At 41.5% G+C, this 15894-nt stretch overlaps 1 protein-coding gene and 1 long non-coding RNA gene across 2 annotated transcripts; one reads left to right on the top strand and one right to left on the bottom strand.

Moving 5' to 3' along the window:
* Positions 1-3849: 3849 nt before the first annotated feature.
* LOC119655373 lies at positions 3850-5917 on the top strand. The gene is made up of 3 exons (XR_005249903.1): positions 3850-5094; positions 5154-5217; positions 5273-5917. It is a non-coding gene; the product is annotated as an uncharacterized LOC119655373 (long non-coding RNA).
* A 76-nt stretch (positions 5918-5993) lies between these two features.
* LOC119655659 (bifunctional lysine-specific demethylase and histidyl-hydroxylase NO66) lies at positions 5994-15764 on the bottom strand. Its single transcript, XM_038061644.1, has 3 exons — positions 14821-15764; positions 6987-7266; positions 5994-6918 (listed from the first exon to the last, which is right to left on the bottom strand). The coding sequence occupies exons 1-3, from the start codon at positions 15542-15544 to the stop codon at positions 6081-6083; spliced, it is 1842 nt and encodes a 613-aa protein (XP_037917572.1). The 5' UTR covers positions 15545-15764; the 3' UTR covers positions 5994-6080.
* Between the last annotated feature and the right edge of the window lie 130 nt (positions 15765-15894).

Consider the following 15894-nt stretch of genomic DNA (forward strand, 5'->3'; position numbering starts at 1 on the left):
ACGACCATGTACAGCATTTTCACTTAAAATTAACTAGTTAACATCTAAATATAATAAAAATAAAACTAGGTAGCTTACTCCTACTACAATATATAATATTTTAATAGTTAGTAAATATGTATTTCGAAAGCTACTTACTCTCTTCCTCAGTACTTAAGCTACTAGCTACTAAATACGTATTTACTAACTATTAAAATATATAACTACAAGCATCGGAACGATAACTATTTTAGTTAACATCTTTCTTCCACATTTGTGGTCCACAGGTTTCTCTTTTTTGAGCTAAATACCCAAAAATTCAAAAAAGTGACTGACGGTCTGTGGACCACAAAATGGAAGAAAGTTATTTCCCAATTGGTCTAGTCCGACATCAACTGGATGCGGACTTAGGATTCTCTCAATCCTCAAAAATAAAAGTAAATTGACTTTTTCTCTCTCATAGCTTTGGTGTTTAATCTAAATCCAGATTTCCATTCCATCCATCAGAAAACCGGAAGATGCCGCAGATCAGAACTGTATGCTGCATCACGAAAGAGCTTGCATGTGGTCGCAAATCTTTCGATGATCCTTTGAAGAACGTCAATGGTCGACTTCTCATCCACGATGATGAACAACTGAAGAGGTGGAAAGAACACTTCACCATCGCTTTTAACAACATTCTATCCGGTGCGGTTCCTCCTTTCATCATCATCATCAACGGCGCAACAACCGGTATTCGGTCTAGGCCTGCCTTAATAAGGGACTCCAGACATCCCGATTTTGCGCCGAGCCCCATCAATTCGATATCCCTAAAAGCTGTTTGACGTCCTGACCTACACCATCGTCTTCTTAGAAAGTACCATAGATATTGCCCATATAGACTTTCCGAGCTGGGCCATCCTCATCTACACGGTTTAAGTGACCCCAGCCCAGCGTAACCTATTGAACCGGATTTTATCGTTATGTAGGCTAATTCTTCGGAGGATTCTTCCCCCGAACGCGGCCAAGAGTTCGCAATTTTTCTTGTTAAGAACCCAAGTCTCCGAGGAATACATGAGGACTGGCAAGATTATTGTCTTATACAGTAAGAGCTTTGACTCTATGGTGAAACGTTTCGACGGAGTAGTTTTTATAAGCTGAAATAGGCTCTGTTGGCTGCCAACAATCGTGCGCGGGTTTCATCGTCGTAGCTGTTAACGGTTGTGATTTTCAACCCTAGATAGGAGAAATTATCAACGGTCTCAAAGTGGTAGTCCCCTATCTTTATTCTTCCCGTTTGACTAGTGCGGTTTGATGTTGTTAGTTGGTTGGTATTGGGTGGTGACGCTGACACCATATATTTTCCCTTGCATTCATTGATATGCAGCCCAAGATCTCGCGCATGCTCGATCTGGATGAAGCCAATTTTAACATCTTTGGTCGTTCTTCCCATGATGTCGATATCGTCAGTATAGTAGTTGGGTAGATTTAAAGAGGATCGTACCCCTCGGATTTTCCTCAGCATCACGGATCACTTTCTCCAAGGCCAAGTTAAAGGGGACGCATGGTAGGACATCCCTTTTTCGTAGACCGTTATTGATGTCGAATGGTCTTGAGAGTGATCCTGTTACTTTTATCTGGCGTCGCACATTGGTCAGGGTCAGCTTAGTCAGTCTTATCAATCTCGTCGAGATACCGAATTCTCTCATGGCCGTGTACATTTTTACTCTGGCTATGCTATCATAGGCGGCTTTAAAGTCGATGAACAGATGGTGCAACTGATGTCTATATTCCAACAGTTTTTGCATCGCTTGCCTGGAGAGAAAATCTGGTCTGAGGTTCTACTTTGTGGATGAAATGGCTAGTAATCGTAATATGCGTACAACTTGTAAGGAAATCTTGGGAATCCGAGACCTTTGCTAAAGAGGGGAAAAAGGGGATGATTGTTAAGTTTCAAAAAAGGGTACGCGTTTTAAGTGTGGTAATTGGAGGGATATCTGCATGATCTCTGCCGTCGCAAAGATAATAGCTAAAATAGTCCTGGAACGCATCAAAGCACATCTCGAAATCTTGATCGACAGGGAGCAAACTGATTTCCACTCAAGATCCCCCTGCATTGATCACATCCTTCAGGTCATTTTGAAACAGTGCGCGGAATTTAGATATTCCCTGCACCTATTCTTCACCGATTTCGAGAAAGCGTTCGATAGAGTGAGCAGGAAAGGTATTTGGAGTGCTCTACATAAAAGGGGCATTCCGGAGAAACTAATGGCACTAGGCGCAGAACAGTAGAGGAAGAGTTCGAGCATCTCGGCAAGTTGCGGGGGAGCTTAAGGGCATTTCAGGTAACCGCAAGCGATGGCGTATAGGTTTAGTTGATGTGCCATACCCACCAAGTGGTGAAAGTCAACCATATATAAAGTAAAATAAAATGGCAACGAACTCATTGAAAAAATTCTCCAAATTCCTGAACCGTTTATAACTGTAAGATTCATTCACGATTCATTGGAAGACAACATTAGTAGAAAAAAGGTAAATTAGTAGAAAAAAATTATCAATTAATTCGGTTGTCATTCTAAGTGTGACTGTAATTCACTTAAATGATTGTAACCTGAAACTCGTATAAATCGAAAGCAATTTGAACAACAAAACATATGAAAGTTTATTCTTACAATTTCGAGTCAAAGTAGAAGATATTTTTGCGAATTAGGGAAAATTGTAATTTCAGTAAAAATATTTCATTTACGGACGAATGTCTTTTTGCGCAAAAGTTGGACACTTAATTATCGCAATACGTAAATCGTAAATCGGGTATAAATCTTTCAGGGCAGGATGTGGTACTCACACATAATTTCCGGGATATTACATTCATTCTTAACGAAGGATATGATGAACAGTGGATAAGCCGTTGTAGGCCAGTACGATGGTCTTCAAAATCGCCTGAATTAAATGCGCTGGTTTGCTTCCTGTGGGGGTATTCGAAAGAAATTGTTTATAGGGAGAATCAAAAGCTCTTAAAAGAAGTTTCTTCTAAAATTACTAATTTTACTGCAAACGTATCAAACAGAATATAATCAAAAGCAGTAGACCGACTCATCGGCCATAGTGGGAGAGTGGATTCCCCTGCATGGCATAGCCAGGAATGCAATTGTCGCCCCTTTTTAATATCTGACCTATTCACCGTCATCTGCCTTCCGATTACAACGCTGGAGCTGGAGCTATCGTCCCGAAATTTGCTGAGAATATGTGGTCTGCGAATCGCTGCACGTGCAATGAGTTGCATCATTTGAACTTCACATTTTCTAATAATGTTGAACTCCTAGTGTGCAGGGTATGGAATCAACTATAATCGATAGAATACTTTCGAGAGCAAATTATTCTTATAAATGGCTATTGAAAAATGGTGCGCAATTGAATTCTTTAATTGTTGTGCACTCAAAGTTCCCCTACAGGGTAACATAGAACCTTCCACACCTGAAGCGTTCAGCTCCCGCTTTCCGGAATTGTTTAATATTGCATTTCTTTCCTTCATACATCTTGCTGAACTTTTGTGGCGTGTTAACTTGAATGTACTGAGCGATACAGGTAAAACCACATATTTTAGTTTAAGTAGATAGTATTAGTATTAGGCAAGGTACTTGTTGACCTTTCCCCTACTCGTATATAGAAGTAATTCTAACTCAAGTGAATGCTGAGCGGCTATGTATTCCATCTTTTATCAATTTTTCTGCGCCTTGCTCTATCCTTGCAATGTTGCCAAAACTTGTTCTTATTTATATGTATCGGCGACATTTTCTTGGTTGGTAAAGATAGGAAAGATTTTATATGAGAAACATTAGAAGATACTTACATACATGCTTCAACTTAGGAACCCTGAATTTTTAATTTTCTAGTCTTTTCCAAATCAAGCCGAATTAAGACTTGTTCAAATAGTATAATGCAAATCGTTCAATCGGGAATTGATACCGCTATACTGGGAGATGTTCATATTCACCTATAAATGGACAAACAGCTTAATAAGATTTAGTTTGATACAAGATTCCAAACGAAGTGTCAGAAGCTATTTTGATTTGAAGGATGGAATTCCTGTTTTAATATTTCTCATTTCTATTGCCAGTATTATTGCGTTCAAATTTTTTCAGTGATCAATTTTTACCAAAAGAATTTGAAAGCTGTTTTGTCTGAAATGTGGAAGTGTGAAGACGCTATCGGGCTTGAGATTACAAACAACTATCCGGATAAAAACGTCCCAGCCCAACCTGCGCTTAGGGAGAAAAAATAAAAGTGCAAAAAACAGACTGTGTGGATAGCCTATGCTCTATAAGGGAGTGAATGGAGACATACCGACAGAAACCCAGAACTTGTGGTTCATGCGGAATAACCCTCATTCTAAGTATCGATGTCGCTTTTCTGCAGGTGCTTGAGGCCAGGTGCTGGCTCACCTTTGGGAACGGTTAGCCAGCACCAATAAAAGTTGAAGGAAGTGTGAATAAATTTTCAGCATAGTAAAGTTGCAAACATAGCAAATAGTTGAATAAATCAGCCCGAGGGTCTGGATATTCTATTAATCTAAAGCCGGGCCCACACCGGACGGGCTGCGTTGCGCCGAACAGGAAATGTTTTGAGAAAAACTTCACTATGAGTTTTGAGTGGAATCATGATAATATTGAAAAACTCAATAAAGCATACCGAGAGAATACATTATTGTGGAAACCGATAGACAATAACTACCCCATAAAAAATAAAAAAACCGACGCATGGCTTCATATTCCTAGTCATATGTGAAGTGTCTGAAGCTAAGACCAAGATGAGTTCTCTGCTGTCTTCATACAGAAGAGAGAAAAGCAAAGAAATCAAGGGTTGCTGGACAAGGCAAGGAAGCAATTTATATATTATACTTCCTCCTTGGAAAGCTAGTTTCAGAATTTTCGAACGAAAATTACTGACTTTTTACTTTAAATACGTTGATGCCGAAATGGAGATGTACTCATACCGTCAGCACATGAGTTCTGCATGTTCTTCCTACCAAAGTACTCAACATACACCTGAAACAGAAAACGTCAATCAGGAGAACTAACAACTTCAGGAAATTGCAACAGCTCAACCTGGCAGTGATTTGCAGGAGTATCTCAATACGTATGTGCCACAGTAATTATACAATAATAAACTTCATTTTACTTGAACTATTTTTTCAGTTTTTAAAATTATTGCCCGAACACTTTTAATTTGGTCTTGTTTAAACAGAACAAGTTACTTACTGTAAATATTTTCAATAAAAGGTTGTATTAATACTTATCTGTACATATTGCCTCAGAACATCTGTAAGAGCTCTTGATATGCTCTGCATTGAGGTCTTAAAAAGGTACATCAAGCTTGTAAAGGAATCGAAGGATGCCAGGTAGCGTAGCGTAATAGCCAACCTCTCTTTCACAGATATAGCACTTCTGATGTCTGGTGTCATACTTCATCGCTGCTGGTCTAATAAAAGTAAGAAGATACTCGAAGTCTATCGGTGGCATTCGACAAAAATTTTCAAACTGACCTATTCGGCCAAGCTGCAGTTCATTAAGCAGATTATTTTCACCATATAATTCCCTATTTTTCAGAATAGGTGTTACCCAGCAATGACGTTTACGTTGAAACTTCCGGTCCTCTTTTAAATGATGATAAATTATAACAAAATTAGCAGAACTCGCCATTTGGTCATATTCCACTACTGACTTAAACTAGAACTACACTACACTAGACATGCGTATACGCTGCACATGGAACAAACTGCTCAATCCTGAGCACCACCGTAGAACAGCGCGGTGCAGCGCAGCGTCTCCAGTGTGGACCCGGCTTAACAAATCCGGTTGCTACGTTGCAGAAATCCCAAGGGACATATACAGGGATTCGAAAAGAAACTTTAGAGATTCTTCTCGAAGTTCAACTCCTACGTCAACTTCATTGGAAAAGAGTAAACAAAGTGTTCCATGCGAACAGATTGGAAGTCACATCAGTATTGCATTTCAAATTAAACCTTGCTGTTTTTGTATATTTTGTACAGTCTTTATTGAATAAAAAGTAAAACACGTGGTCGACATTGGGATTAACACTGTTTAATGTCCTTATCATGACTATCAAGCCATTGGCTCATCAACCATCAATAAACCCCGTTCATAAAGCCCCTGAACGACTGACAATTTTACATCATCGCTTTGCGCTTCTAATTCACTTGTACATATGTATTCGGGGTATTCTTTCACAAGCTGTTTAACAATTTCCACACTTTCTGGTTCTATTTCTATGAAGTTAGGTTCGTATTCGTGATACTCTTTTGAGTTATCAACATAGTAATAAATGCGTATTGACTCCTCTTCTTCAACGACTCTCAGCACGTTGGCGCGTATCAAACGTACATGTGTGTCCAAAGTGATTTCGTAGTCATACTCTACAGCACCATTTTCGTCAACACTAGTCTTAGCCCCGAATATGGTTCGTCTTTTCTCGGCAGCTGTTAGTGCTGGTGGTAAAGCATCGTGCTGAAATCTTTTCGCCATTAGGTCAACAGCTTCGTCAAGGTCCGCATGTCGTAATACTTTTTGCATTAGCTTTTCACATTTTGCAAGGATTTCGTCACGTTCCTGGGTATATTCCTCATCACCCATGTATATTTTTCCCAGATTCTGCCAGATATTTAATGGTAGACCGCGCCGAAGGTCAACTTCTTCTTGTATTGCTCGTGATATCATTTTCGGAACTAAAATTTCGAATAAATCCGCATAAGAGTGTTTTTGGTACATGCTAAGGGTTACATGTAGGGAATGATATCCTGGTTGAGTACATGCTTGATGAATTGTTCCTCGGGGGAAATATAATACATCGCCAGGTTTTAAAACCTCATCGAGGATTGGTTCGCCGATTTCGTCTTGAGTGAAATTAGGCGATGAGAAACGAGCAAGAGTTTCCTGGTAATTCCTGTATAAAGATAATGAATAAAGCCGACTTAACGTTAAACAGTTGTAGGAAAAAAAATAATCGATTACCTTGGGTTATACAGTTTCCATCGTTTTTGGCCTTCAATCTGAAGGACGAATGCTTCGATATCGTCGTAATGCGGTGCAAAACCTTGACTGTTTGGAGGAGTTAAGTATACATTAGTCCCTACCATGCAGTGAAAGAAATCCTGTAGTGTTGCGTTCATTGCATAAATAGGTTGAATAAAAGTTTGCGGATTTAACAACCGAATACTGCATCCTTCTTCATAATGACCCCATATTACTGGGGGCGTTGCACGTCCTTCCGGATTGAGGGTTACTCGAACACCTAAAAGATTCCAAGGCGTAAGTCACTTGCTCATGCAATTTTTTGTATAAAAAGGACAATAGCATTTAAATGTTATCTGTTTGACGAACGTACCGCGCAATTGGTGAAAAGCAATAAACATACTGCCTTTGTTGGTAGACGAAAAAGTTCGCCTCTGGTTTGCCAACCGAAGGGACCTGCCAAGCACATGGAGATTTCGAAGATATTTGTACAATTATGGATTCAGCGCGGAAGGACGAAAATTATGTTAACGATGTCTGAATGATGAAATACGGTTTCGCCATCGCAAAACTGTTGCTGACACCGAATCACATCGAAAAATGTGGGCAATTGATAATTTGCGCCTGGGTTGGAGCAGAGTGATTTACACACAGTCGAAAGAAGAGCTGTACGGTGCCTTTTGCGTGCAAAGTTTCAGCACTTTGTGTGTATTCAAGGGCAATTTAAATGCTGAACAAATATGCAGCGGGACTGTGCACTGTTGGCTAAATACTACAGCAGGTGATATCGCACTTGGCTTTTGTTGAAGCACATTCACTCGTCAGCTAGGAACATCATGGAAAGAGGAAGGGAAGGCTACGGCGATGATTTCGCCACCAGTCTTCCGAATGCACCCACACAAACAAATCCAACAGTCTAGTGTATTTTTTAAAATATTTTTTGTTCGTATAAAACTGTACTTTATTCATTCTATTCAAATACGAACTTCTAAAGAAATTGAAAAGATTCCATGACATTTATTCCAAGATAATACACAAAAAAAAAATATCGTTAAAAATAAATTTCTTGTCAATCTTCATGCTACTATGGCTTCCATGGATGGATTCTACCCAAAATTCATCAAATGAGAGATTACTGCAAATGAAACGTCGATTATATGTACGATAGGCAATCCAGGCTTTAGACAGTGGGTGAAGTGGCAAGAATGAGCCCAAATCGGAAAAGTCAAGTAGTTTTCAATCGAAAAAGAAAGTGATAATAACGCTGTTGTGCATCATGAATATTTGTCGGAGGGTCAAGGAGTAACCAGCAAAGAGAATTATTGTGGCCTTATCGTTTGACCGGCAAAAGTAGTGTAGGCTCCAGGGCGAAATACCTACAGTGGAACGCAAACTTGGGAAACGCCTGTTGATCTAACACAATGAGCTCTGCTGTCAATTCCTAACTCCAGCCCCATATGGTGATTGCTGTGAGTTCTCTCTCAACCAAAAACTGCGGACGATGAAGGTGAATCTCCCGTGCCTAAAAACGGATTGACAACACAGCAATGGACTTGGGGAAAGGAAAAGCATGATCAATTTACGTATTTTCTAATGGAAGAACAAAAGCTGTTCTGCAGCTAGCCGAAACCCGGCCCCAATGTAAGGCTGATATTACTGCGTTACAAGAGTTTCGCCGGATATGGACCAGTCCTCTGGAGAAAACAACTAGAATTTCGGGGAGTTAGGGGTTTGCTCCAATTGAAGACAACGACAATTGCTACCACCAACAAGCATGGAAGAAACGGTGTAATTTATTGAATTAAGACATATAAGTCGCCAAGATATATGTAGATATTACCGCCATAGATAATATGACAACGCAAAATAAATAAACATTGCCTATTACCGAATTCTGTACATATATAAAAGCACACATACAGTATAAAGTTGTTTCGCACAATACCTTAAAAGGATGACATCGCTCAATGCAGAAATGATAGAGATATGACGCTGCCGCTTACCATCTATAAATTATTCTCCACTATCTTCCTAGGCCGTCCCGTACCAAAGCTTCAGTTCAGGCAAATTAGCAACAGTTCACATTTCTCATTTCGTCGACATCGAGCCAGGTTAATACTGTATAGGCCACCGAGAGAATTCGGTACCCCGGCAAAATTAATAACACTGACTAGGCTGATTTTGGTCAATATGCTAGGGCAGATAAAAGAACCAGGAGATCTTTTATTATCAACAACCATCTAAGACGAGGGGGTTCTATGGAAATAGAAAACCGTGATGATTATGTAAATCCCAGAGGCTTTTTCCTCTTCAAGTTCTCTTAACAGACAATATTCACATAATGGTAAGAACAATCTGAGATATACATACAAACCGTATTTATTCAGGTCGAGCTTGGGCTGTACATTAATGAAAGCATCATGAAATATATGGTGGCATTGTCAGTCGGTCACACACCATGTTTTCCTAACGTCTCACAGCAAAGCAGATTTCGAGCAACTTGTCCAAAAATAGAATGATAGCAAGATAGCAATCTGAACAAAACAACATTTTCGACGTCTCAAGTCTAAAATTTATTGTAGTGTCGTCCGCCCTGTCACCCTCTATATTCCTGAGGGTTGGCTAACTATGAAAGACAATGAGCGGCACCTCATAATGAAGACCAAAATATTGCGTTGGATCAAGTACATGGTGCGCCATGATCATATTCGAAATGCGGACTTCGGCGATCGATATGGGGTTGCATCGATCGTGGAAAAATTGTGAGAGGAACATATTCGTATGGACATGTAATTTGCACTGACGATTACTCACTTGTCAAGAAGTCAATGGGAAACGACCCAAAGAACGGCGGAAACAAAGATGATTTTATATAATAAATAATGATTTTAGAGTTTAGCAGCTCCAGCATACCTTTGGAGTCAAACTAAAAAAAATCATCATCAACGGCGCAACAATCGGTATCCGGTCTACGCCTGCCTTAATAAGGAACTCCAGACATCCAGATTTTGTGCTGAGGTCCATCAATTCGATATCCCTAAAAGCTGTTTGGCGTCCTGATCTACGCCATCGCTTCATCCCAGGCAGGGTCTGCCTCGTCTTCTTTTTCTACCATAGATATTGCCCTTATAGACTTTTCGGGTTGGATCATTCTCATCCATACGGATTAAGCGACCCGCCCACCGTAACCTATTGAGCCGGATTTTATCCACAAAATAACGGTAATGGTATCGCTCATAGATTTCGTGGTTATTTAGGCTACGGAATCGTCCATCCTCATGTAGGGGACCAAAAATTCTTCGAACGAATCTTCTCTCAAAAACGGCAAAAAGTTCGCAATTTTTCTTCCAAAGAACCCAAGTCTCCGAGGAATACATGAGGATTGGCAAGATCACTGCCTTATACAGTAAGAGCTTTAAGCTTATGGTGAGACGTTTCGAGCAAAACAGTTTTGTAAGCTGAAATAGGCCAACAACCGTGAGCGGATTTCATCGTCGTAGCTGTTATCGGTTGTGATTTTCGACCCTAGATAGGAGAAATTATAAACCATCTCAAAGTTGTAGTCTCCTATCTTTATTCCTCCGGTTTGACTAGTGCGGTTTGATGTTGCTGGTTGGTTGGTTTTTGGTGCTGACGTTGCCACCATATATTTTGTCTTGCCTTCATTGATGTGCAGCCCAAGATCTCGCCCCAATGGCCACCTGCTCGATCTGGATGAAGGCATTTTGTACGTCTCGGGTCGTTCTTCCCATGATGTCGATATTGTCAGCATAGGCCAGTAGTTGGGTGGACTTAAAGAGAATCATACCTCTCGCATTTACTTCAGCATCACAGATCACTTTCTCCAGGGCCACGTTAAAGAGGACGCATGATAGGGCATGATGATTTTTAAGCCGATGAATTGGTGGTGGCAGTAATTTTCCGACGTCTTCAGTTCAACAAATCGCTCCAATATGCCCATTCTCTCGGAAATCAGATTTCCCTCTTATTTTCGGCAGATAGAGCATCGAGGTGTGTAAGGCTTCATCATGCTGACTTGTTATTAAAACTTCCCTGTACTCTGCGAGTTCACAGACCTGTTGGTTCCTCCCAGGCTTCCTTTTACCGTCTGCGAAGTGGCTTCTCCGCTCGCCGGAGTTCGTGGTAAATCTCCGCGCGTGCCCGGGTCCTTTGAGAATGCAACATTGTCGGTAAGCAGCATTTTTCCGTTCCGTTGCTAGCTTACATTCTTCATTAAACCAGCCGTTCCGACTCTTTTTGCGGCTAGGGCCAAGTATGTTTGTGTTCGTTTTTATGATAACGTTTGTTTGTGGACGAGCTTTCCGCGAAAACCAGGTACTTCCAACAACCATTTAGTGTGACACTGCTAATTGAATAATCTGTAATCCTTTATCATTTGAATTTTGATGTGAGCTATGGGAGCCACCGTATCGCCTGAATACGGGCTCCTTCCATACTTGGCTATGTATGATTTTGATATCATATCTGGGACAGGCTTCGAGGGTTTGTTCTACTGCTTCGTAGAAGGTATCCTTTTCCGACTCTACAGTCTCCTCTGTAGGGGCATGAACGTTAATGAGGCTTATATTTATAAATTTGCCTTGCGGCGCAAAACCGGGATGTCTGGAGTTCCTTATTAAGGCAGGCCTAGACCGGATACCGGTTGTTGCGCCGTTGATGATGAAGTGCAGAATGTATAGCCGTCCGAGCCCATAGTTGACTGGATGGCCGCTATAATATATGGTGTGGCGACTCGTCTCCAGGAAACCGGTCCCTGTCCAACGCATCTCCTGCAACGTTGTTACATCAGCCCTATAATGGGACAGGGTATCGGCCATCTCTGTACAGGGAGCGCACGTTCCTCCTGTTGTGGCTTCGTAACAAGTTGCTTTCCGTGTAGAGTTGTTAGCTCTACACAACCCCCAACCTGGACAATTTGTCCCGTTTTTAGGCGGGGGAGGCTCGCCTTCATCCTTCTCCGTCTACAGCTTTTCGTTAAGAAAGAGCTTCCAGCGGTTACCACGTGGAGGTGGAGATAGGGTTTATAAATAGAGCTGTTGATGTTGGTTCAGCAGGCGTTTCCCAGGCTTTATGCTCCATCGTCGGTACCAATCCACGTTTCGCATCAATTAAAAAAAAGATGAGCGAAACTAATCATTGCTCTATGGGATGATGAAATTTTATGGGTTGGCGACGCCAGTGAAATGATCAAAACCCACAAAGTGGTGATTTGCGTAACAAATACGGACAAGGTGCGAATTTTGTGCTACAAATCAATGCACGTTTGAAGGCAGTGGAAAACAGGGATTGGAAATATTGTTGACACTAGATTCACATATATATGCCATTTAGCCCTCGCAATTAGCTGAAAAGCGCTTCAGTTACCCCAGGGTTTCTCAAGAGGCTCCTTCTCTACTGTCCTTCAGCAGGTGCTCTTGGAGCGACCCATTCGCCGGCCAACTTGGGAGAGTGGTGACGTATCCACTGCCACTTCCACTTTGCGACAAATCCTGGACGGGTGCTAGGACTGTGCGCCGACCAAGTTTTGTTTGGAATTGTATCAGGCCAGCGTACTCAGATGACACGCCGCGGACAGGTGTTAACGAAGGGTTGGGGCCTTCGAATGACAGTTAGAATCACTTTCCACGTGCTACTCCCATACAGCAATACAGAAAAAACACTAGCACAGAACAGTCTCTTAACTTGATCTTGGTGTTGAGAAGACTGAATTTCCAAGTTTTGGAAAAGGGGACGAAAACAGATCTAGCCCTGTTAATGCATCAGATAGATATACAAACTGATCAACGCTTTCGATGTTTTACCCATTAATGCAGACAGAGAGAGTGCGATGACCTGTCGAACTGAGAACCTTGCTTTTTCAAAATTTACCTCCAACTCCAACTTTACTTGTCTCTCTTTCCAAATCCAGCCATTTGGCCAAGGACCATGACCCGTTGAGAGAACAAACAGATGTCATGAGCGTAGTCAAAGTGTTTTAGAAAATATGCCATCGTCCCTTGAACTCCTCCCCGTCCTCTGGACAAGGCAGCATGAAGAACGCCAACGGTAATGAAATAATATTGGTCACAAGATGCAACCCCGTCTATTCCGCTTTGGGCAACAGCTGACATTTTGCGCCATCATATGTCGCTCTAATAGTAGTTATTATTTTCTCTGGAATGCCACACCTGCGTAGAACACACCAGATACATTCACTGTTCACGCTATCGAAAGCCTTCTCTAAATCTATAAAGAGCAGGTGAAGTTAACATCTAAATTCCGCGCACTGTTCCAAATTGATCCGTAGGGTGTTGATGCGGTCAATGCAGGAGGATCACAGTCTGCTCTATGTCGATCAAGCTTTCGAGATGTTCTTTGATGCATTACAGGATTGTTTTAGCTATTGTCTTTTCGACGGCAGTGAGGACACAGATATTCCAATTTTGACACTTAAAATGGGAATATTGACGACCATCCCTTTGTTCCACTATCTGGAAAAGTTATTGGATTCCCAAGATTTCCCTATGAGTGGGAGTAGCAGATCTGTAGTAACTGCGGGTGCAGCGTTAAATAACTCTTCTATTTTTCAAATCATCACATTAACCTATGCAATGCCAAAATCCTTTTTGTCACGGCGCACACTATGCTGAAATTCCCAGGAATTCGTTCGGTATCGGAGTTGGAGCGCGTCATTTGCACCCAGTCAGCCAGATCTTATGGCATTCCTAGGCGTGTTACTCAGGGTATCTACCGTCTGATCACCAAGATAGCCCTCCCATTTGTCGAGCGACAGCAAAATAATATAAGCGGTCGATTTGAACTTGGGCGCCACAGTTCCCCAGCCCCGCGGGAAGTGGCGGACACAACACGCAAACGTGTTATAAATATCCATGGCCAATTTGATTGCTCGTACGGTATCGGTCAGGTGAAACCCAACTGACCTTATGGCAGCGCTGTGTTCGAACAATTTGCCATCAATGACGAGGCGTGGCAGCTGCAGAGATCTATAAATTTCCAACGATTATCATTACGCTCACAAAGACCGTGCTTTCCAATCACTTATCCGAGCAAGGTGTTGTCAGAGCCCACCTTGGCATTCAGATAAACAATGTACCTTTTAGGAAATCTCCTTTGAACTGCGTGTAATTGCTCCACTACATCGGAAGTCTCTGTTGTTACGTAGTATTCTACAACTGTGATACACCTTAACTTGAACCGGAATTTTGTAGTCAGAATTCTGTCAGAAACCGTTTACAGGTCAAGAGAGTGCATTTTGGGGTAGCCATCAGAAATAACTCAACACTGTATTCAGGAATTCCCGCTCGAGTAGAAGAAAGCTTGCATTTTAAAGATCCTAGATACCGTTGTCTAGGAACGTGCGCACATTCCAGAACTCAATCATAATCCGTTTTCAATAATCAAAGGTCGTCCGTATCCGAGGCGTTGTTGGCGTCTCGGTAGCAGTAAGGTTTCAAAATTTGCAGGTTGGTAGTGCACAAATTTCTATCCCTTTTAGTCGCCGCTGACGACAACCAGGGAAGACTTGTTGGAAAACAGGCGAGCAAAGTATCGAGTACGATGTATCGGACGCTCGATCTTTGCTCATTACTCAACTATACGTTATCCCACATGTTTGTTAGTTTTCGACATTTTTCTCGCCACTATGTGGCGAAATACTGAGAGGCACTGATTATGTTCAGCCTTCTGGGAATGGGGGAGTGTAAAAATTGTTTCTGCTTGATTTAGCAGTGGACAAAAGTGTGAATATTCATTCATTCGAACCTAGAGCTATTGAAAACGTCCTGCAAAGTGTAAGGAAAAATATTTCACTTACCATTCTCGTAGGATGTAATATCGATATTCTTCGTAAACTCAATATGGTTGTTGATCAACATTTGGTCGATGACGGCGCATGAAATGAGTTTCGAAAAGTAGGATGGATCATTGCGTTGGATCAGACACGGTTTTTTCTCCCAGAATTTCTCAAAAAAGCTGTCGAAGTCAACGGGCGAAATGACCCAACTGAAAACTGACTTTGCGTCCTCGATGCTGTCATTGGTTGGGGGATCTTCAGTCTTGGAAGAGGTTGACGCTTCTTGACTACTTATCTCCGTTGTAAGGCGACTTACTAGAGGGTCGCCCATAGATTTATGTTTCGCTTCGGGAGGAGTTTTTCCATTTAGTTTAGATAGTTTTTGGCGTTTTCCTTGTCCCTTAGGTGTTTCTATCTCTGCGTCTTGCTTAGGACTATTCTTCCTTTTTTTGCTTGACACTGGGCTTTGAGTCGGGGTGGCTGGCTCTTGTTGGAGCTCAACTTGGTCCGTGTCCTGTTTGGATTTTTGCACTTTTTGCTTCTGCTTTCCCTTCTTTGCACCTTTCTTCACTCCATTCGCTATTGGCTTTTGTTTATTAGTATTTACATTGGTAGCCTTGTTAGTTGCTTTCTGAACTTTATTTTGCACACTTGGAGGTTGAGCCGCTTTTGGTTTGCCTGCTGATTTCTTCTTTTTCTTTTGTCCGTATGCTGCAAACGCTGAAACCACTTCCTCGTCCGGCATAATTACTTGCTGAGTTCAACACCAAAACTAAAAGAACCTCGTGGATTGCTACACCCAATTACTTTACACCGGTAAGAATTTGTAAACACGAGTGACGACGTGCACGTGCTCTGTGATGTTATGGCAGTTGCATGTTGTTTTCGACCTGGCAAGACAGTGCAACTTGGCCTGTTGTACACGGAATAATATAAGAAATATTTCTTTTGGTAGCAATCAGCAAATCACAGAGATGATGACTTTATCTTTTCGCGACATACTTCTCGAATGAATTAGTGAATGGCTCTCAATACTGTTTACATTAAAAGTTAACAATCTGGGGCAATTTACCATTAATCCCCAGTATAACAGTT

The sequence above is a fragment of the Hermetia illucens genome, chromosome 4 (genome assembly GCF_905115235.1).
Source record: "Hermetia illucens chromosome 4, iHerIll2.2.curated.20191125, whole genome shotgun sequence".
NCBI classification, from domain to species: Eukaryota; Metazoa; Arthropoda; class Insecta; order Diptera; family Stratiomyidae; genus Hermetia; species Hermetia illucens.

Bases quoted from the DNA above. Each gene is read 5' to 3' on its own strand.
- LOC119655659 (XM_038061644.1), bottom strand. From the start codon at position 15,544: ATGCCGGACGAGGAAGTGGTTTCAGCGTTTGCAGCATACGGACAAAAG. The intron at 7,267-14,820 runs GTAAGTGAAATA...GGAATCTTTTAG, and splicing joins TATTACATCCTACGAGAATG to GTGTTCGAGTAACCCTCAAT. The intron at 6,919-6,986 runs GTAATCGATTAT...ATCTTTATACAG, and splicing joins TGGAAACTGTATAACCCAAG to GAATTACCAGGAAACTCTTG.